The sequence below is a fragment of the Phyllopteryx taeniolatus genome, chromosome 7 (genome assembly GCF_024500385.1).
Source record: "Phyllopteryx taeniolatus isolate TA_2022b chromosome 7, UOR_Ptae_1.2, whole genome shotgun sequence".
In the NCBI taxonomy this organism is placed as follows: domain Eukaryota; kingdom Metazoa; phylum Chordata; class Actinopteri; order Syngnathiformes; family Syngnathidae; genus Phyllopteryx; species Phyllopteryx taeniolatus.
Genome location: NC_084508.1, coordinates 5,012,566 through 5,034,701, shown reverse-complemented (window position 1 = coordinate 5,034,701; position 22,136 = coordinate 5,012,566). Strand labels below are relative to the sequence as shown.

The 22,136-nt window shown below is 51.0% G+C and overlaps 2 protein-coding genes across 2 annotated transcripts; one reads left to right on the top strand and one right to left on the bottom strand.

Annotated features, from left to right (window-relative positions):
* Positions 1-253: 253 nt before the first annotated feature.
* Positions 254-18,604, top strand: apc2 (APC regulator of WNT signaling pathway 2). Its single transcript, XM_061780401.1, has 14 exons — positions 254-405; positions 3,715-3,884; positions 3,981-4,071; positions 4,883-5,168; positions 5,751-5,859; positions 6,293-6,406; positions 6,511-6,585; positions 7,815-7,901; positions 7,980-8,352; positions 10,512-10,610; positions 10,682-10,821; positions 11,007-11,201; positions 11,284-11,498; positions 11,605-18,604. Exons 2-14 carry the CDS (start codon positions 3,744-3,746, stop codon positions 17,078-17,080), a joined length of 7,401 nt encoding a protein of 2,466 aa, XP_061636385.1. The 5' UTR covers positions 254-405; positions 3,715-3,743; the 3' UTR covers positions 17,081-18,604.
* A 437-nt stretch (positions 18,605-19,041) lies between these two features.
* c7h19orf25 (chromosome 7 C19orf25 homolog) lies at positions 19,042-22,086 on the bottom strand. Its single transcript, XM_061780431.1, has 3 exons — positions 21,928-22,086; positions 21,335-21,478; positions 19,042-19,393 (listed from the first exon to the last, which is right to left on the bottom strand). The coding sequence occupies exons 2-3, from the start codon at positions 21,474-21,476 to the stop codon at positions 19,230-19,232; spliced, it is 306 nt and encodes a 101-aa protein (XP_061636415.1). The 5' UTR covers positions 21,477-21,478; positions 21,928-22,086; the 3' UTR covers positions 19,042-19,229.
* Positions 22,087-22,136: the final 50 nt, after the last annotated feature.

The window sequence follows — 22,136 nt, the reverse complement described above, 5'->3', positions numbered from 1 at the left end:
GAAGATGAACCATCTGAAATAAACATGCTGTCATTGGTCGCGCATGCCCAACAACCCCCCCCCCCCGCAACCCCCCCCCCCGTCCTTCGTGCATCTTCGGCTCTTTCCGGTAAAACCAAACTGCAAAAAAAATTAGTAAAAAAGGGCCTTGCCGCGGGTGTGTCCGCGTCGACGCATGAAGTACTTCACTTTGCATCCGTTCTTTCCCGGTCCAAACAAGTCCAGCCCGGGTTAACCGGACAGCCCCCCCCCCCTCCCCCAGCGCCTCGCCCCTCCCTCACCGGCGCTCTCTGCATCTTCGTCGTCGTCGTCGTCGTCGTCAGCGGCGGCGGCCTGTGCTCGCTTTTTTCTCTTTGTCGTTGTTGCGCTGCAGACGCTGAAGAGCACCGAGACGATCATCTCAAGGTCAGAAGCGCTTCTGCTCTTTCTACTTCCCACTTCCCACTTCGACATTTCATTTGCATTCCTGTCTGCCTTTGGGGTCGTTGCGGTATTGCGCAAGATGGAGGAATGATGATGATGATGATGAGCGAGATGGAAGGATGAAGGCAGGTGCATGGAAAATGGAGGCTGGACAAAGCAGGGAAAGAAAAGAAAGGATGAGCGAGGAAAGGAAGACTATATTGTTACACTACCTGTATTATATATATAGTTATATATATATATATATATATATATAGTTTGCATGATATATATTATATGGTAGAGTATAGTACGTGTCTATATAGCCTATTTCAGTATAAGCTAGTACATGACCTATATTTATGCATCTTCCTCAGGGGCATGATGATGATGATGGTGGTGATGACAAATTTATGAAGAGACGCATGTGAGGATAATTTGTGATTTATTAGTAGTCTCAAGCGGCACGGGGGACGACCGGTTAGAGCGTCAGCCTCGCAGTTGTGAGGACCGGGGTTCGATCCCCGGCCCCGCCTGTGTGGCGTTTGCATGTTCTCCCCGTGCCTGCGTGGGTTTTCTCCGGGCACTCCGGTTTCCTCCCACATCCCAAAAACATGCATGCATTGGAGACTCTAAATTGCCCGTAGGTGTGAATGTGAGTGCGAATGGTTGTTTGTTTGTACGTGCCCTGCGATTGGCTGCCGACCGGTTCGGGGTGTACCCCGCCTCCTGCCCGATGACAGCTGGGATAGACTCCGGCACGCCCGCGACCCGCGTGAGGAGAAGCGGCTCAGAAAATGGATGGATGGATATTAGTCTCATTATTAACCCTTCACATGAAAAATGAGACAAAAAGCGCAAATCACAGAGAGGGGGCGTGGCCTACGTGTGTACGCACGCTTTTATTTTTTTGTTCTTTGCTAGTCACTCTGCATTTTGCTTCGCAATGTAGCACGTTGAGTATTGGTAGGCTAACCGCTAATTAGCACAGAGGCGGCGTCCTTGACCGGAAACGTCGCCCCCTCCGGGCCGCGTCTTTACCTGCTAATCTATGCTATGCTAGGCTAACTGCTAATTACTGAGGAGACAGCAAGGCGAGTGAGCAGGCTGCGTTCTGTGCTAATTCATGCTAAAATAGGCTAGGCTAATCAGAGGTTGCGTCGCTGTCTCTCCTCGCCTGTGGGATGCGGTTGCCGTGGTAACCGGACCGTCTCAGGAGGAGGAGACGCGGAAGGAATGCGGGGGCGTTAGCACCGTAGCTTAGCAACATAGCACGCTAGTTGTGCGTCACGATACCAGAATTCTGACTTCGATACCGGCACTGAAACGATGCCGCGGCAAAAATCCAAAACGTCAGCAAAAGCCGTGGAATGAAAAGTCACAAAACAACTTCAAATACTTTATTTGTTTGTATTCATTCAAAACATTATGATCAACTGGAAAAATGATGTAATCATGGAATTAGCCCAAATCCCGGCCCCGCCTGCGCGGAGTTTGCATGTTCTCCCCGCGCCTGCGTGGCTTTTCTCCGGGCACGCCGCTTTCCCGCCACAGCCCAAAACATGCGTGCGAGGTTCATCGAAGTCCCTAAATTGGCCGTTTAAATGTGCCCTGCGATTGGCTGACGACCGGTTGGGGGCCTCTCGCCCGAAGATAGCCGCGATAGGCTCCGAGCCGGCCTTCTGTTCACGCCGTGGCGCTCCGCTGACTTTCGAGAATCCGCCGCATATAAGAGCGACTTTGCCCGCATAGCCTCGTGAGCTACGGACTCGGCGTTTACGCGTGCTCACTTGCTCGTCGGCAGTTTGAAGCCATTTCATTTTCCGCCCGCGCGCAACTTGCCCGAAGACAGCCAGTCATTGGCTGACTGAATTGAGCGCTGTGGCGTAACTTTGCTTGTTTTGGTTTTTTTAAACTACTGGTACCAAAACAAAAACTGGTACCGTGCTCTTTTTGCCATCAAAATACCTCGGTAAGGTCCTGCTTTCTGTACTTGGTGCAACACTACAGCACGCAGATGACAACAATAGAGGTGCAACGATTAATCGATGATCAAATTATTCGACGGATCGAGTCTTTGTTTCGAGAGCTTTGTTAACTTGCAATTGTCCAAATTGACGGAATTTCAGACTCTCAACAGTAAAGATTCTCCGATTTCTGTCGTCCTTCATGCCGGCAGACGGATTATCTTTGTGTTTTTCAAAATGAGACATCTGCAAACATCTGCTTTTTGGAAAACAACGATCAGTATTTTCTGACCGATGTTGAGGACCGAACAAGGAACGAAATCATAATCAGTTTAAGTTTGTGCTTTTTCTGCACTGTCAATTGGAAATAAGAGAGTGTTTTTGAATAATGAGGTGGGAATTAAAAACGTTTTTTTTTCAATGTAGTTCATCGATTAATGAAAAAAAAAAGAATTCCCAAAATGAATGTTTTCGAATCCACGTTGTCTACATGCGCTGTGTTTGTTCTGCTGCCTCTGTGCCTGCGGGATGCGGTCGCCGTGGTAACCAGACGCTCAGAAGGGCGTGTCGGGCTGGGCGGAGTCAGAGATGCTCTTTGTTCACTTTTGAATGGAGATGATGATGATGATAACGAAGCTGATGATGATGATGCTCGTCGTCAGCAGGCCGCCGCGTCCTTGTCTCGCGTCACACGTTGCCATAGCAACCGCACCCTCAGCCTCCCCCGGCACGTGCGTTTCCGTTTCCGTGTGTGTGAGATTATCGATGTTTCCATCCGCTGGCGTGTTTCATAACAAAATCTTTTGTAGTCATCGAACGCCTTCGACGTGGTTTTCCCACAATCGTCTGCGGCTCCCAAATGCGGACGCGATGGCGTTCTGTAGGTCGGGGTTCTTCGTTTTCACCTGGGAACCCAAATCCATCCGCCCGTTTTGTTCGGCGGGGGCAGCAACCGACCCCCCGGACTGGAGTGAGAATATTGAACCCCAAAGCAGAGTCAGCCCCATAAGAGCAGATAAACGAGGCTTTGTTGGAATCGGGGAGCGCGACGACGTGATCGATGACAAGAAAAACTACGCCGACAAAACGTCGATGCCGAGCGCGACGAAGGAGGGCGGGCGGAGCGAAGCTGCGAATCTCCCCGAAGCCCAAACTATTTGCCTTTGAAACCGTGCTGCAGCACTTTTAGCACCGATAATATAGCAACAATATCAAACTGCTCGATGGATCGCTTTTAACATGTGAAAAAGATTCAAGGTGAAGAATGTCCAAGTGGCCCTTGCGTCCTTCCATTTTTCTGTATTTGACTTCAAAAAAGGCCAACTCCTCCCCGTGTCTCCCCCAGGGGGCGCCCCCCTCTTCTCCGGCGTGATCATGGCCAACGCAGTGGCGTCCTACGATCAGCTGGCCCACCAGGTGGCGGCGCTGCGCAAGGAGAACTCCCACCTGAGGAGGGAGCTCGAGGACAACTCCAACCACCTTTGCAAGCTGGAGACCGAGACCTTCGGCATGAAGGTCACCTTGCTCGCTACGACGTCGTCAATACATTCGGCGTGCCCTGTTAGTCATGTTGTTGTTGCTGTTGTTGTTGTTGTCGTGGTGACCACACAGGAAGTGCTGAAACAGCTGCAGTGTAAACTGGAACAGGAGGCGGGGACTTTGGCGTCGTCGGGACGCAGCGACGTGCTCCGCCAACTCCAAGGTTTCTGACGTCTGCTCGCTGACCTCGTGTCAAATGTCCGTTCGTAATGATCACCATGATAATAGTAACGCGCCGGACTAGAAATCCAACGGGGTATCCCCCGCGCAGGTCGGAATCCTGCCGACGACGCCAATACGTCGCGGCCGAACGAGCTAGAAAATGGCACGGGCGCTTACTGGTAGCGATCTGATCTGGACTTTTTCTACATGCTCGCCGTCCAACTCATTGGGGAACGCCCAGTCCCATTCTTGGAGTTTTGGAACGCCCAAACAGGCCCAGGACACCCTAACCCATGACTGGCGTTATTCCCTTAAAAGGAAGCGCGCCATGACTGGCGTTATTCCCCCAAGTTATCCAGTCCGGTCCACCCATCCACTTTAAACTTTTGAAAACACACTTCAATGTATTAGAAGAGTTTTTTCAAAGGATTCCTTGGCGCCTTTCGTCACGCTCTCGCTCACACGCACTTCTCCAAATAAGACGTCAAGCGTGTGGGTCACTCCCGGTTGAAGTGTACTGTAAAACTGACACACAACACAAAAGACAACTCAACATAGTATATATCGACAGCAAAATGTTCAGCCGAACCAAATCATTTCATCTAACGAACGCCTATTAGCTCAATGCTAACATATAATGCATAGACAGGCTAGCGGACATTAGCATTGATGCTTTGGTCATTGGAAACCTTCAAATAACTGCTACCTTAACACACAACACTCAGAAACAAAAACAATAACTTGAAAATATGCAATACAGCGGGGTCCGGCTGTCACGCTCATGCTAAAATATGACCGCTAACGTGTTTCAGAGCTGCACATGGACCTGACCAACTACTACGAGCTGAAGCATCAAGGTCACCAAAGTCATCCGTTGCGTCTGCTGGCGGACAATCAGGGAGGTCCGGCGGAGCGACAGGACCACCTGGCTCCGCCCCCGGCATCCCGCCCCCACGCCTCATCTGGCGCCGGCGGGGACGTTTGCGCCATCTTGTCGCCACATCACCTCCTGGACGGGGCCCCGCCCAAAACGGCCGTCATCAGCGGGGCGGACGGACGCCTCGGCGACTATCACTTGGACGAACTCTACAAGGAGAGGTCAGCCGGCAGCGACCGCCCTGATCTTGCCAGTCGGCCATTTTATTGATTTATTTGAGTCTGTTTGTCAGCACACTTTTTTTGTGGGGGGGGGGGGTCGTGGCAGCGATAGTTCGTCTTTGGCGGCGTCGGCAAACGCTACGTTTCTCCACTTGAAGGTGTTGCACTATTGCTAAATGTTTGTGACGCTTGCTTTATGGCGGTATCGCCTGCGCGCAAGCATTATAACTTACATTTCAATAATCGCTCTTCGGCACTTTTGAGCGGTTCACTCTCCCCCGCCGTGACCTTCAGTCGCACGGAGCACCGAATGTGCGGCCAGCGGCGCAGTGCTGAATGTTCCGGCCGCGCATAAATACAGCAAATCTCAAAAGGAAATCAACAAAACGCAAAACTGGTTTTGAATAACGTCACGGTCATTCGCTTTTTCTACAAGCAAAGGGAACTTTTGCAGGGACTTAGAATCACAAGCATTTGAATTTTAAGGCCAAGATACAACTCTTGCAGCCCTAGTTGCTCTCACTACGCACGTTTTTTCCCCCACTACTGCTAACCGCTAACAGCGCATTTGTCCCACCGCAGGAACCAACTTTTGGGTGAAATTGACCGCGAGGAGCGAGAGCGCTGTTGGTACTTCAGCCAGCTGGAGGCGCTGTCGCAGAAGCTCACACACCTGCCTCGCATTGACACGGTGAAACATACGTACAAACATGAACACAAACATCGCCAATCCGATGCAACCGTGACCATTTTCTCACATTGGGACAGTGAGGAAACAGTTTGATTTGGGGCCACTGACCCCAAAGGGGGGGGGGGGGGCATATGGGGGTAGAATGAACCCCAGAGTGTTAAAGTCACTTTGCCCCTTTGGGTAACAAAAACACATTCACTCAGTGAGCTTCCTTTTAAGGGAATCACCTCTCATTGTTTTGTTTGTCCAAACGGTTCCAAGAATGGGAAGGGCTTCGCAGAAATGCTGCTATGTATGAATAATACCCCGGGCTCAGTAAAAGATCAGATCGGCACCTCCAACCATCTATGTCTCAATGGAGCCATCTATTTATCCACACCAATACAAGTAGATGAGAAGTACACGAGAGTCAGCTGTGTTGTTTTCTCTGCAGTTTTCCCTGCAGATGGACTTCATCCGCCAGCAGCTGGAGTTCGAAGTTCAGCAGGTGCGCTCCGTCATGGAGGAACGCTTCGGGAGCAGCGAGGAGATGATACGCCGCACGCAGGTCGCTAACCGCAAACGTCGCACGTGAGCTTCGGCACGCGACCTGCCCGCTCGTCCGTACGCAACAGCTGGACGTGCGTGTGTGCGTTCGTGTATGTGTTGCAGATGCGTGTGGCTCGTCTGGAGCAGCTGGAGAAAGAACTTCAGGAGAGCCAAGGGAGTCAAGAGAGCCAACTGCAGGTCTCACATGCACACTTGTGCACATACACGTGCTACTCACAAAAAAAAAAACCATCACACAGAAAGGTCAATGTCTTTATTGTGCATAGCGGAAAGTGGAGCAAATGTACAAGATGTCGGTGAAGGTGTACTGGTGGGTGTCGGCAAAAGTGTAGGTTTAGCCGCCACATATTTCGAGGACTGACAATAAAGTCCAACCAGATCATACCTTATCGGAAAGCAGAGGACCAAATGGCGCCCTGTGCGGCTGCCCGTATCACAAACCGCCACTGCTAGGAAGCAGAGTAGTCGGCGGTGTGAGTTGAAGATGTAGGTGAATCCATAGTAGTAGAAGAGGTAGTTAAAGGTGTTGCTGCTGCTGCTGCTGCTGCTTCTTCTTCATGTTGTTCTTGGTGCTTTTAGTAATCTTGGTGATCTCCTCCAGACTCTTGACAGTCAAAGTCACGGTTATCATATTTACACAAACCTCGACCAACAGATCTTTTCGCGATGATGTCACACGTACAGTACTTCCGGGTGGCAAAAACTCCAACGGCACCACTTGTTGTTTTTGTAAAAGTGATACTCCAGGCCATTTTCCCCGTTTTCTCGATGTCTCTCCTTGGTAACGTGACACGTTTGGGTATGTTTACTCGTGGTGCCGTTGGAGAACACTTAAGACTACCACCCGCAAGAACGTGTGACGTCACTGTGAAATGGCATAGAGAGTTGAAGTCCGGCACTCACAGTGGGTACGGAAAGAGTACATCCATCCATCCATCCATTTTCTGAGTGTGTTGTGGTCTTTAATTGTGACTGGTTGCTATGGAGACTAACTGGCCTGTGATTGGCTGTCGGCAGGCCTCGCCTGGCCGGGAGCCTTGTCCGCTCCTCTCGTAGAATGCTAACGAGCTGGCATCCGCGTTGGTCTTGCTCGTCATCATCGTCTGTCATCAACATGGCCGCCCTGAATTCCACGAAAAAAAAACGTGACGCCCCCTATTGGCCTCTTTGAGAACACTCCTTTGTGCACCCTGATCCAAAATGTCCACCTGTGTACATGGTTACAGGCGTAAACACAAACAAGCATACAGATGGAGAGGAGAGGAGTCTGCATATGAGTGTGTGTGTGTGTGTGTGTGTGTGTGTGTGTTTATGCCTGCTTAAAACGGCAACATCACTGCACGCTAATGAAAACATGTAAGTCACTGACTTCTGTTATGGGCACGTGTGTGTTTGTGCGTGCGCAGCTGTCGGGCGCAGAGAGGCCTCCTGCCGGAGAAGCAGAGAGCAACGCGTCGGCAGGCAGAGATGGGGCAGCAGACGGAGGCAGCAAGGTAGCCAATCAGCGTCCCGCTGTCACTCACATGACAGGAAGTGTTTCGATTGGGGTCAATGATGACTGCCCCCTGTAGGTGGAGATGGTCTTCTGGCTGCTCTCCATGCTAGCCGACAGAGATAAGGAGGAGATGTCTCGGACCCTGCTGGCTCTCTCCAGCTCCCAGGACAGCTGCATCGCAATGAGGAAGTCTGGCTGTGTGCCTCTGCTGGTCCAGATCCTCCACGAAGAAGCCGGCGGGCCGGGGGAGGCGTGCTGCAGCCGCGAGGCCAAGTCCCGAGCCAGCGCCGCGCTGCACAACATCATCTACTCCCAGCAGGACGAGGGCCAAGCCCGCCGAGAGATGAGAGTTCTGCACATGCTGGAACAGGTCCGGACTTACTGCGACAGTGGCTGGGACTGGATGGAGAACCACAGCAAGACTTGTCCCGGTCCAACCAGAGCCACTGGTGAGTAATGTTCGCCCTGATCTAGTTTCCGCATAAAGAAAAGAGGGTTGACATTAAGCCCAAGATCCGCATGAAACCAAAACCACGAAGGGTCAGGTTCTTTGTAAACTCCGAAGCAAGCCCTTGTTGCATTTTTTTATTTACTACTAATAAGGTATAGTGCATTTGTTCAACGATATGCCAGCGACATATCGCTACAATGAAATGCTCTTGACGGCGAGATGGTTATACAGGTTATACAGGATAGTTAGCCTACGTATCCACTTTTTGTCCATGCATCCATCCATTTTCTACCGCTTATCCGAAGTCGGGTCGCGGGGGCAGTAGCTTTAGCAGGGATTCCAGACTTCCTTCTCCCCAGCCACTTCATCCAGCTCTTCCGGATGGATCTCGAGGCGTTCACAGGCCAGCCAAGTTCCAGCCTTTAGGAACTCCGGGTGAATCTCATCCACCCCCGGCCTTGCCACCTCCATTCAGAGCTTTTTAACCACCTCGGTGATCTCGACCCAAGAGGTAGGAGAGCCCACCTCAGAGACCCCAGACTCTGCTTCCTCATGGGAAGGTGTGTCGGTGGAATTGAGGAGGTCTTCGAAGTAGTCTCCCCACCGACTCACAACGTCCCGAGTCGAGGTCAGCAGCGCCCCATCCCCACTATACACAGTGTTGGTGGTGCACTGCATCCCTCTCCTGAGACGCCGGATGGTGAACCAGAATTTCCTTGAAGCCGTCAGGAAGTCTTTTTCCATGGCCTCACCGAACTCTTCCCATGCCCGAGTTTTTGCTTCAGCGACCACCAAAGCTGCATTCCGCTTGGCCAGCCGGTACCCATCAACTGCCTCAGGAGTCCCACAGACCAAAAAGGCCCGATAGGACTCCTTCTTCAGCTTGACGGCATCCCTCACGGTTGTTGTCCACCAACGGGTTCGGGGATTGCCGCCACGACAGGCACCGACCACCTTACGGTCACAGCGCCGGTCGGCCGCCTCAGCAATGGAGGCGCGGAACATGGTACACTCAGACTCGATGTCCCCCGCCAGGGGATTCTGACAGACGTTCCCAGCAGACCCTCACGATACGTTTGGGCCTGCCAGGTCGGACCGGGATCTTCCCCCACTATCGGATCCAACTCACCACCAGGTGGTGATCGGTTGACAGCTCCGCCCCTCTCTTCACCCGAGTGTCCAAGACATGCGGCCGCAAGTCCGATGACACGACCACAAAGTCGATCATCGAACTGCAACCTAGGGTGTCCTCGTGCCAAGTGCGCGTGTGGAAACCCTTATGCTTGAACATGGTGTTCGTTATGGACAATCCGTGATGAGCACAGAAGTCCAACAACAGAACAGCGCTCTGGTTCTAATCGGGGGGGTCGTTCCTCCCAATCACACCCTTACAGGTCTCACTGTCATTGCCCACGTGAGCATTGAAGTCCCCCAGCAGAACGATGGAGTTCCCAGCGGGAGCGCTCTCCAGCACCCCTTCCATGGACTCCAAAAAGGGTGGGTACTCTGGACTGCTGTTTGGTGCATAGGCACAAACAACAGTCAGGACACGTCCCCCCACCCGAAGGCGAAGGGAGGCAACCCTCTCGTCCACCGGGGTGAAGTATACCCCGGTGGACGTATATAAGTATACCCACACCTGCTCGGCGCCACTCACCGTGGGCAACTCCAGAGTGGAAGAGAGTCCAACCCCTCTCAAGAGGACTGGTACCGGAGCCCAAGCTGTGTGTGGAGGCGAGCCCGACTATATCTACTTGGAACTTGTCGACCTCGCACACCAGCTCGGGCTCCTTCCCTGCCAGAGAGGTGACATTCCACGTCCATAGAGCCAGCTGCTGTAGCCAGGGATCGGCTCGCCAAGGTCCCTGCCTTCAGCCACCGCCCACCTCACACTGCTCCCGACCCCTATGGCCCCTCCCACAGGTGGTGAGCCCATGTGAAGGGGGACCCACGTTACCCGTTCGGGCTGTGCCCGGCCGGGCCCCATGGGTGCAGGCCTGGCCACCAGGCGCTCGTCTTCGAGCCTCAACCTCCAGTCCACTTTTTGTGACTGGAGGTGGGGTGTGAGATTTTTTTCATAATGTAAAATGTGTGCGCTGACTGAAGAAACATTGGAAAACCAAGCCAAACCACCTAAGATTTTCTTGTTCTCGGCAGATATTCCAGAACCTGTAGACCCTCAGATCTGTCAGGCCATGTGCGCCATCATGAAGCTTTCCTTTGAAGAAGAGTTCCGCCGCGCAATGAACGAATTAGGTTGGTGAAACACGTAAACAAAGCTCAGAATATTCTGGATCAGCTGCTGAGAGCCTCGCGCTGCCCTCCAGGTGGTCTGCAGGTGGTGGCAGATCTGATCCACTTGGACAAGGAAATGTACGGCATGCAGAATGACCCCATCAACATGGCGCTACGGCGCTACGCTGGGATGGCCTTGACCAACCTCACTTTTGGAGATGTGGTCAACAAGGTAGGAGCTACAGAGCACTTAGCCCACATGTTTCCTAAGGTAAAGCTAACAGTAGCTGCTTAGCAACATCACAGGTACATATCATTGATTGATGTACAGAGTAGAAGATTTTGATAAAGTAGACAGTAGACGCATTGTTTCTCTGCTTCTGGCACGGAGTCAGCAGTTCTTCATCCCCCCCACAGGCCACTCTGTGCTCCAAGAAGAGTTGCCTGCAGGCTCTGGTGGCCCAGTTGGACTCAGAGAGCGAGGAGCTCCACCAGGTGGTCTCCAGCATTCTAAGAAACTTGTCCTGGCGGGCCGACATCAGCAGTAAGCGAGTCTTGAGAGACATCGGCTGCGTGTCTGCTCTGATGACCTGCGCCCTGCAGGCAACCAAGGTGAGGACCACTGGACTCACCTGCGATGGACGTTAAACGAGAGCTGCTTTTAGAACATTGGCGACTACTTCCTGTTTTCCAGGAGTCCACCTTGAAGAGTCTCCTGAGTGCACTGTGGAATCTATCGGCTCACAGCTTAGACAACAAGGAGGCTGTTTGTGCGGTAGATGGCGCTTTGGGCTTCCTGGTTAGCACGCTGACCTACCGCTGTCAGACAAACTCACTCGCCATCATCGAGAGTGGCGGCGGGATTCTGAGAAATGTGTCCAGTCTGGTAGCCTCACGGGAAGACTACAGGTTTGTATGTCAGGTCATGCTGTCTGGATGATCTTGTCAGTGTAGTAGAAGAGACACATTCAAAGGTCTCCGCTTACAAAGTTATTTGATGCTTTTCTTTCTTCAGGCAAGTATTGCGGGACCACAACTGCCTCCAGACTCTGCTGCAGCACCTGCGGTCGTACAGCTTGACCATCGTCAGCAACGCTTGTGGAACACTTTGGAACCTCTCGTCCCGAAGCCAAAAAGACCAGGAGCTGCTTTGGGATTTGGATGCAGTGAACATGCTACGCAATCTTATCCACTCCAAACACAAGATGATCGCCATGGGCAGCGCTGCAGCTCTGAGGAACCTCCTGACCAACCGACCCCCCAAGTACAAGGGTGCTTCGGTGCTCTCTCCGGGGTCATGTGTGCCTTCTCTCTACATGAGGAAGCAGAGGGCATTGGAGGCCGAGCTGGATGCCAAACACCTGGCTGAGACTTTTGAGACGCTGGACAAGCAGAGTCCCAAGCACTTGAGCTTCAACAAGCAGCTGCGCCACATTGAAAGTTTGGCCAAGGATTACGCATCCGATTCCGGCTGTTTTGACGACGAAGAGGCCCCCAACGTCTCCTGCAGTCTGGACGCTGGAAGTTTCTCCATGCTGTCCATGTATCTCAACAACTCCAACTTCCTACAAAACCGTAAGCAGGACAGTGAGCCTGAGCAGGATGTGGACCCGCCTCAGATGGACCGCAGACAACCAGCATCTGATGACATTGTGTCTACTGCTGCAGAGAAGCTGGCAAAGAAGATCACCAACACAGTTGCTAAAATTGACAGATTAGTGGAGGACATCACCATGCACACGTCCTCCGAGGACAGCTTTAGCCTCAGCTCTGAAGACCACCTGGCAGACTGGCCTTACGGACTGAACGAGCTAAACGAGAGTCGCGCTAAATCGTGCTCCCCCTGCCGTCTTTCAGATGCGAGTAGCTTGGCCCATCGAGAACGCCTCAGCAGGGCACATGTGTTACTGCGCCTTAAAAGTGCTCATACAAGCGTATCCACCGACAGCTTGAACAGTGGTAGCACCAGCGATGGTTACTGTGGGAGCAAAGACCAAGTTGGAACTGCCCCAAAAGCTCAGATCCTCCATAAACGACCCAACCAGCTGGATCTGAAGTTGGCCCACCAAGAGTACAACAATGTGCGACCTGCTCTCTTGAATCAGACCACCCAGCAAGATATTCCAGAAAGAGATTATGTGGATAACAAAAACAAAATAGTTCTAGAACTCCTTGACCCAGATGCAGAAAAGTACCAGCACCCACCGGTGCAAACACCTGTGAGTGTGTCCACTAAAGTCTCCTCTGACGTCAGCATGGCCTCCATAAAACTTTCTCCTTCATATCAGCAGGTTCCACTCATTCAGAGCGTTACTAAATTTGGCGTCGCAAAGACGTCAATCAACGTTCAGGCTGCTGAAGCCATGAGGAGGCAAGCCTGGGTGCCCACTGCTATGACTGGAGGCAGCATTACCAAGTTTTCTCCAATGGCATCCAGCAGAAGTCCAACCATCGGCACCATGGAGACAGTCCAGAAGTATTCTGTGGAAAACACGCCGATATGCTTCTCTCGGTGCAGCTCCTTGTCCTCGCTGTCTTCTGGGGATGGAGCCCTGGATGGACAAAGTGACAACGAGCTGGAGAGTGACTCTTCACTTGAAATTATTGAAGTGGAAGATGGAAAAGAGGTCCAGAGGGCTGAGGAGGATGAGACTTTGGAGGATCTGAGTGACAGCCAGCTGCTCAGGACCGACTCCAAAACCTTCCCAAGCAAAGACACTGATCCTATTGAAATTCCGTGTCCAGCCAAAAGGGACAAGGTCTTCCTCAGGGGATCCTCACCAACAGCACTTGAAGACAGATCACCGTCCAGTTCTTCTGAGAACTACATCCACGAAACTCCTCTGGTCATGAGTCGCTGTAGTTCAGTCAGTTCTCTGGGAAGTTTCGAGTCTCCATCTATTGCAAGCTCCATCCAAAGTGATCCCTGCAGCGAGATGATCGATGGAACAATCAGCCCGAGCGATCTTCCAGACAGCCCCGGACAAACCATGCCTCCCAGTCGAAGCAAGACTCCGTGTTGTGTGGAGTCCAATGGAGCAGAAGCACAGACGGCAGGTTTGGCGGGTCAGTGGGAAAACAGTCTGCGGAAGTTAATGGAAGTCAGCGACTCCAGAGACAGGTTTAAACTTCCTCCTGATATGGACACAATGATCTACTTCACCGTGGAAAAGCCCACAGAGAATTTCTCCTGTGCGTCTAGCCTGAGTGCTCTGCCTCTTCATGAGCATTATATCCAGAAAGATGTGGAGCTGAAACTGACCCCACTGCTGCAGCAAAGTGACAAGAACCTGGCTCTCTATGACGAGAATGAGCAGGGGCTCGACCACGGTGAGAGATACAGCGAAGGCAACTCTGATGACGACATCGAGATCTTGAAGGAATGTATCAATTCAGCTATGCCGTCCAAATTCAGGAAGGTCAGAACGTCTGTGATGACCAGCATTCCTTCTCATTTTCTCAGTTCCCAAAAAGCTTTGCATCTTCCCATCTACATGATGCTCCCAAATGGGAAAACCCAGCTTTATGCTGGGAGGAGAATAGTCGTCCCGCAGAAGGATGTCAAGTTTGATGATTCGTCCATCACTGACTCAGCTGATGGGACGCCGGTCAACTTCTCCAGCACAACTTCACTGAGTGATGAAACCCTTCAGTACCCGGTGAAGGACTGCCCGACACGGCCCCTTTCCAAGCAAGGAATACTTGATGAGGAGGCAAAGAGAATTGAAGACTTGAGGATCTTCTCCCACTTCCACAAACCAAACAAGATGAACTACCCATCTGTGGTTCCCGCAGGCCGCACAAGCAAACACGTCATTCCCACTCAGAAGGTTCTGATGCAGAGCAAGGAAGTGGCCGACAGAGTTGCCAGCCAGAGGAATCGCGAGCATTCTCCCAGCCATCAGAAAAAGATGAAATGCCAACGTGCTGCTGGGAAGCTGCAATTGCCCATCATAAAACACAAGCCAGAAAGTAGCACTAATCAAAAGAGAGAAACAGCACAAATGTCACGTTCTATAGAGGAGCCAAAAAATGTCTACGAGGATGAAAGCAAACTCCCCAGCAGATACCAGGTGAAGGAAGCAAGCAGGAATACTCTGTCAAGAAGCATGAGCAACATCAGCAGGACTTCGACTTCCCAAGCAAAGCCCAGAGGCTTTCACATGATAAAGCAGAACCTGATAAAGGATGACTCCCCAGCCTGTTACTCACTCAGCTCCTCACTGAGTTCCCTGAGCGACGCAGAGTTTGAAGATCACAGATCCGAAGCTCAGCAGATTTGGTACAAGAACAGACACAACAAAAGCCTGAATATGATGCAGCAAGCCAAGTCCTTGACCATCCACAGCCAGTTTGACGAGCAAAGCTCTCAGAGTTCTGTCAGCATGGACTCAGAGGACGACCTCCTTCAAAAGTGCATAACTTCTGCAATGCCCAAGCAGAGACGGAGGATGGCCGCCAGGAAGAAGAAAGCAGAGAACACCACAAAACAAGCACATAAAGCCTCAGAGGTCTGGAACATGGATGAGGACAGTGATGACCTGGCATGGGAGGAAGACTCAGACCTTAACAGTGTGGAATGGAGGGCCATTCAAGAAGGTGCTAATTCTGTTGTGACGGGACTTCAGGCATCTAAATCACAAGAACTCTCCTCTGAAGAAAGCGAATCAGTCTTGTCGTTCTTGTCGACATCCAGCTTTACCCCGAAAGAGAAGAAATTTGCAAAAGACAAAAAGGCCAACAAACCTCTGGACTTTGCACAGCGCAAGCCAGTGCCCAACTTGCCAGTGGTTTTCAGAGGCAGAACCGTCATCTACACTCCGATAAAGGAGTCAGCTCCGTCGCAAATACCTCCACCTAGGAAACTATCCACCAGGGCAGATACTCCAAAGAACCCAGAGCTTGCTCAGCACAGATCAAAGAGCCTTCACCGATTAGGAAGACCACAGGACACGGAGCTGTCTTTGCCAAAAAGGAGCTCTACTCCACCTCCAAGGATACCAAAGAGTTCGTCCTCTGGATCATCACAAAGTTCTACACCATCTAAGCATTCAGAGAAGAAGCTTACATCGTCAACTCAGACAACAAGCAGGCCCATACAGAAAAAGAGTGGCACACCGGCAAGTACCACAACAGCTAGCAGCCCCCCTGAAAGAAAGGGACGCTCTCCTGTTGTCAACAAAATTGAAAAATTACCACCACCTAAAACCCAGAAGTCGCCAGTCAGAATCCCTTTTATGCAGAATTCTGTGAGGCCGGCCAGACCTCTGTCACCTCTGGTCACCAACCTGGCTACAGGTAGACAAAATCAGATCAGTGGGAAACGAGTCCTTCCTGCTAACCGGTGTGACTTGGTCAGGATGACTAGAGCCCATTCTAGTAGTGGTGGCGAGTCAGACTCTAATGGTTTCTTGAGACAGCTAACATTCATCAAGGAATCAAAGAGCGGACTAAAACGCGACTCCACTCCATGTGTCCACATGTCCCGATCCCAGAATGGTTCGCCGAACCGGGCAGTTCCAGGGGCTTCAGCAGTCTTCCTTTGTTCATCCCGCTGCCAGGAGCTCAAGGTGGTTACCCAATTCCCGAGAAAGATGCCAGGAAAAGGTGTAGGACACGCACAGACAGTCCAGAGACCTCAACCGGGACTTCTGCGACAGGCTTCGAACACCACCGGGGTGACCTCCAGAGAACGGAACCTGTCCGGAAGACGTTCACCCAGGAGAACCAGCTCTGAAAGCCCCAACAGGGCAGCTCAACGAAATGCGCCAGGCAGTGTTTGGGGAGCGAGACAACAGCAGGACAAAGAAACATTTAAACGGCACTCTTCATCCCCGAGTATAAACATCCTTAGCCGAGTGACCAGTCGCTCTTCCCTCCGCTCGTCATCCTCCGATTCAAGCGGAAGGGCCAAAAGTGAGGATGATACAAGGAAGAAAAGTCATAGATCTCGTCTGAATGACAGGGTCAACTGGAGGAGGATCAGGGATGAAGACGTACCTCAGATCTTGAAAAGCACCCTGCCGGCCAATGCGTTACCTCTGGTGCCTTCGCCCGATGGGGAGAAAGCACTGCTGGCTCTTCCGGAGAAGCTGCCGACCATTCTTCTGGCCTCGCGCAGTGTGAGCGACGCTACGGTTCAGACAGAAGATTTCTCCAACACCAAGATCAACTCAAGCACTTCACCCACTGCGGAGTCAACGGCAGTAATCGTGGAAGATGCGGTGGGACGAGTGCTACTCAGGAAGTTTAGCGGCAACACTGGGGGAAGGTTTCAAGATAGAGACTTGGACGGCACCACCGCTACCGGACAACCGGACGGGCCCATGGGCGGAGCTGTGCATTTCCGCCAAGGATCTCCAAGCAAGGCGGCCAGAGTTTCTCCATTCAACTACGTCCCCAGTCCAATGGCGGCCCTGAAGGAGGCCCAGGGCCAGGAGGCCCAGGGCCAGGAGGCCGACCACAAGACTGAAAATGAAAGTCGGTCATAGACGTTTGATGACAGACATGTAGGAGAGTCCTGGGCCTGACTTTACCTCTCCTTCAGACCTTTTGATTCTACAGTCCACTACATCCCAGCTTGAACAACCACTATCTACGGTACCGGAGGTCTCTAGCGGGGCCGCGGCCTCTAGTTCACCCCCCATGAACATTTTGTACTTGTTTTTATATTTGTAGAATAGTCATGGCTTGCTAGAATTTTAGTCAATACGTCGCAGAAGACTGCAGCACATGAACAGTATGCAAACCTTTGAATGGGTGGGGCCAAATGTATCTGACTCTTCTCGCAACAAACAGTCAGATGACATCAAACAGTCTTCACACGGTCATCAACCATTCCATTAGCAACATGCTACAGGCTAACAGCTCCCACACATGCGCACACAACGATTCAGTATTTGCCCAAAAGCATCAGTTTCACATTAGCGCTCGATTGACAGGAGTCGATTATCGCAGCCTTTACGGTGTGGTGTCTCTCTGATCAGGTTTGTAAATAATAATAATAATAATAATATAAAATAATACGGTCTTTGCTGATGCATTGACTGATGGCGTCGTGAAGGGATGAATATTGTAAAAATTGAAATGTTACGATGTTCATTTAGCATGAAGGAGTCCACAAAGCGGCACGGTGGACGAGCGGTTAGCACATCTGCCTCACAGTACTGAGGTTGCGGGTTCAAATGCGGCCTGGCCTGTGTGGAGTTTGCATGCTCTCCCCGTGCCTGCGTGGCTTTTCGCCGGGTACTCCGCTTTCCTCCCACATCCCAAGAGCATGCGTGGTAGGTTAATTGAAGTCTCCAAGCGGCCCGGAGGTGTGACTGGGCGTGCAAATGCTTGTTTGTCTACTGTATATGTGCCCTGGGATTTGCTGGCGACCAGTTCAGGGCGTACCCCGCCTCGAGTCAGCCGGGATAGGCTCAAGCACGCCGCGACCCGTGTGAGGATAAGCGGAGTCCACCAATGAGCTTTTGCCAGGTCCCTGAAGGACATCAAGAAAATGTCTTCCTCATACAAGCTGATCATCTATGTATGGTTTTGTGTTGAACACGTTACACGCACGTTATCGCCACATCTCTCCTGCTCGCATTTTAGCATTAGCAGCCAGCTAACCCGTAAACATTCATGTACTTACGAGCCTCCTGTTAGTCTTTCTTTTCAAGCTTTACTACTTGAATTTCTTTTGGCTAAACATGATGAGAGTGTCAGCCATTGTTGTGGAAAGAAGACCTCGTTATTGCGTGCTTGTTTACAACCAAACATAAAAAGATGACATTGTGTTTTGTGTACGTGAGCATGGCGGCGCCGTGTGCAATAGGCAAGACGTTGACATTTTTATTTGTCAAGTTTTCACCCAATAAGAAGTCCTCAAAGTCAGATGTCATCACCAAGCGTACACAAGTAGGAATACTGTATTCGGCTGTGATCATTTATTTTGTTGACTTATCTAATAAGTGTTACTTATTACTTAAGTTTATTTTGACATTAAAAGAGACGTGTCTTATTCACAATTTCATGGAGTTCCCCGGTGTGTTCGAACATGCTTTTGTCAAAATAGTCGGCTCCCGGCTGACGGATTTGATGGTTGACACAAGAAGTGCACTCAACTCAGCTCGAAACCCGTCGCCAGCTAACAAGTCCTTCCCTTTCTTGGGTCATATATGAACAAATTGTATAACCGGGCCATCGATCGATCTTGTCCATCTCGCCATCTAAATGTAATCGAATCTATGACAGATACAAGCGGGAAATGGGTGCGTATGGGGGGAGAACAACCACAAACCTCAAAGTCCCCTTGAGAAGTTTGCAATTTAGCGTAAAGAGAAGGAAAACATGGCAATTAATCCAAAATTGAGAAGGGCTCGCTCACACATTCTTAGAAACAGATTACTCACGATTGATTTTCTTGTTCGACATACAACTATTTGTATACAACACATTAAAAAGACAATTTTCCATCATATATCCCTTTAATAATCATATGAAAATAATACCACGAGTGTGATGAGGTTTGTATGTGCAAGCAGCCTTCGGCCACCAGGGGGCGTCCTCATTAACAACGTTTGCATTCCGTCGTCCCTCCAGTCAACTTCTGCCGTCACGGTGAGGTCAAAGGTCAAAGGCGGAGCTCCAGAGCAGTCAGCATAGTCCACTTTTGACCTCCGCCACATCGCGGTCCAGACCACGGCCCGTCGCCCTCAGGTGTTCCCGCTGACGCAGGAGGACCGCCTCCACTTCCTGCAGCTGCCGCTTGACGTCGGCGAGGCGCCGACATTGCCGGAAGGTTTGCTCCGCCTCGCCCGCTAACGACAAAACAACGCAACGTCAACATTGTCTTCGTGTCAACGCTAGTAGCATGGCGCTCCTCGGCGCTTCGACCGCGTCCCGCAGTTGTTCTCACGCCGACCGCCGCGTTAGTCGTCTTACGTGCGGTCCAGAGGTTCCACGGAGGAGCAAAAACCGAAGCGCGGATGTCGTGCAGCTCCTCGACGGTGACGAAAACAAACCAGCGTTTAACGGTTGGATCGTAAACGGAGCAAGATTTCAAATGAAGGCACCTTTTGTTTCGGTCATTCCTGGATTATTTTAGTTTAAATATACATATTTTGCAGAGTGTCTATTTCATTTAGGGCAACATTTAATACTGAAATTAACTACACACTAAGTCTAGCAATTAGGAATGCATTTAGAAAATCAAATATGGTTCCACAAAGTGTTTGCAATCCATGTGATCCATAAGCAACGCATCAACACTGCAGACGTCAACACAAATAATTGTGAATTTTAGCAGCTCAGCTCCTTGTTGTCGAACAGCAACTTGTGTAAAAAGTACTGAAACGTTTAACAGTTTACAAAAGGTCTTTTTTTTTTATTATTTGAAATTGTTTGAAATTGAATTGTTTCAGAGTGTCCTGATGTTGCTTAAATTGATCTATAAAGGTTTAAATGCGTTTTAGGTGCACATGACAACAAAATGTAACTTACATTCATCAGCAGCGGGCCGCGCAGAGAAACTGAACCCAAATTCACTCTTAGCACACCTCAGACCGAAGGACCCAACTGCTGTACTGAAGAACTGAAGAGTGAATCGTTCGTGGAACTTATCGTTCGCTCGCCGTTAGACACGAGTGATTCTTCCTTGAACTTCTTGGTTCGTGATCCGCTAAGGAGCGACGTATTCGTACGATGAGTGATTCGTTCCTAACGTACTCATGAGCCGTTTGAACCGCATGTCCTGACGTCCTCGCGGGGATAGCTTTCGCTAGCGGCCGTTTCTTCAAGCGAACAGCGAATCTTGTCAAGCACATGAGAACAACTTCGACAGCGCAAGACACTCGAAGGCGCTTTGCACTAATCAGATGACAATGACAGTAAGGTGAGCGAGCAGGAAGCCCGGCGGAGTGCGGAAAAGTCACGCCGGCCGGCGAGAGCCTAGCAAGGCGGAAGGGGACGCGGAAGGATGGTCGCTAGCTGAGCTCGCTGCACGCGTGTTGACGAGCCACAACTGAAGCCGGGTGGTCGAGAGCTTGCTGAGAGTTATTGCCATTTTGATGAGTGGAACGCGTCTTTGAGTGTCTTGAGAAGCGCTATAACTTTGATGTATTATTATGATGAAATAAAATGCTTTCATAATCGCATTAGAGACACAGAGCGAATGATGTGCATGCGTGCGTATTTACATTTATTTTAGATGTGTGTGCTTGACCGTCTCAACATTAGCCGTTAGCTTGAAGAAACGGCTGCTAGTGACAGCAGAACTTGCGGTTCAAATCAGTCATGAGTACGTTCACCGCGTAGTACGTCATTCCTTGGGCAAACGAATCGCTCATCGTACTCGTACATCGCTGCCTAGCGGATCACAAACCAAGAAGTTCCCTGAGCGAATCACTCACTTCACTTAAGTCCCTCCCCCGCCTGCACGGCGCGGCCTGACGCTGGCTGCTCATTGGTCATTCGCCGAAGTGAGTGACAACGCTGGAAATCCCACGGCAGTACGTTTAATGAAGTCCCGCCCCCGCCTGCACGCTGGCTGCTCATTGGTCATTCGCCGAAGATTCAGAAGCGAGTGACAGAACGCTAAAAGCAGTGCCGACTCCCTCGTCAAGCTCAAAGAACGGATCATTTCACGAACTGATTCAGTGCAGTTCGTGCACTAAAAAGATTCGTTCTTCTGAACGAAACAACACTAGTACCAGGCCGAAAGTATGGCTTCCCGTGAAAGCGCCAAAAGGTTCGGGGCAGACCTTGTTGGGGCCGCTGAAGGATGCGGAAGACCGGGTCACCGGGCTCAGCGCCGCTGACGTCCTCCAGGATGTGGTCCACGCTGGGCGGAGAGGGTCTGCTGGGGAGGACCACGCGCTTCTTGCTTTTCAAACTCACGTTCATGGCTGCGAGGAGGAGGATGGGACACGCGTGCTCATGACGTCACAGTGTCCACGGCACCACTTAACCAAATCGATTTGTAGTCGGACAGCACGGCGACCGCGTGGTTAGCGTGTTGTTTGGAAACTCGTCTCCGGCCTTGCTGTGTGCGTGTTCACGCCAGCTTGCTCCCACTTTCCCAAAACATCAGCACATTGTTGACAATGTGACTGACGGGAGACCAGTCCTGGCAGGTGTACTGCACCCGCGACCCGAACCACAAGAGACTGGATGTAGTTAGTGTAAACATATCGTTTGAAATGTCGATCATCTATGTGTCTGCGCAACAGCTCACTAAATGCCCAACACGTCACATTTTAAGGATTCAAAACTCTCCTAAAGATGGGCACAAAATGGACTATCGATCTTAAATGAGCGTTAAATCCGCATTTAGGCGAGTGTGTGCGTTTGTTACCTTTTCTGCTGGCTACATGGACTTTGGCGTCACCGTTTATTTACGTGCTTTCCCCCGTCAAATTCACTCGTAAATCAGCGAAAGTCCACTTTTGTGGCCAAAAGATGATCAACTCTTGCCTCCTCCTCCTCGCAGGAAACGTCCTACGTCGCAGAACGTCTTCTTGTTTGAGTGTTTGACTGCAACGGCCTTTTTTTTTTTTGAGGGAG

Coding starts and splice junctions, on each gene's coding strand:
- apc2 (XM_061780401.1), top strand. CDS start 3,744: ATGGCCAACGCAGTGGCGTCCTACGATCAGCTGGCCCACCAGGTGGCG. Junction 5,860..6,292: donor ACCTGCCTCGCATTGACACG/GTGAAACATACG, acceptor TTTTCTCTGCAG/TTTTCCCTGCAGATGGACTT. Junction 10,822..11,006: donor TTGGAGATGTGGTCAACAAG/GTAGGAGCTACA, acceptor TCCCCCCCACAG/GCCACTCTGTGCTCCAAGAA.
- c7h19orf25 (XM_061780431.1), bottom strand. CDS start 21,476: ATGAACGTGAGTTTGAAAAGCAAGAAGCGCGTGGTCCTCCCCAGCAGA. Junction 19,394..21,334: donor CCTTCAGCGGCCCCAACAAG/GTCTGCCCCGAA, acceptor TTTTGTCGTTAG/CGGGCGAGGCGGAGCAAACC.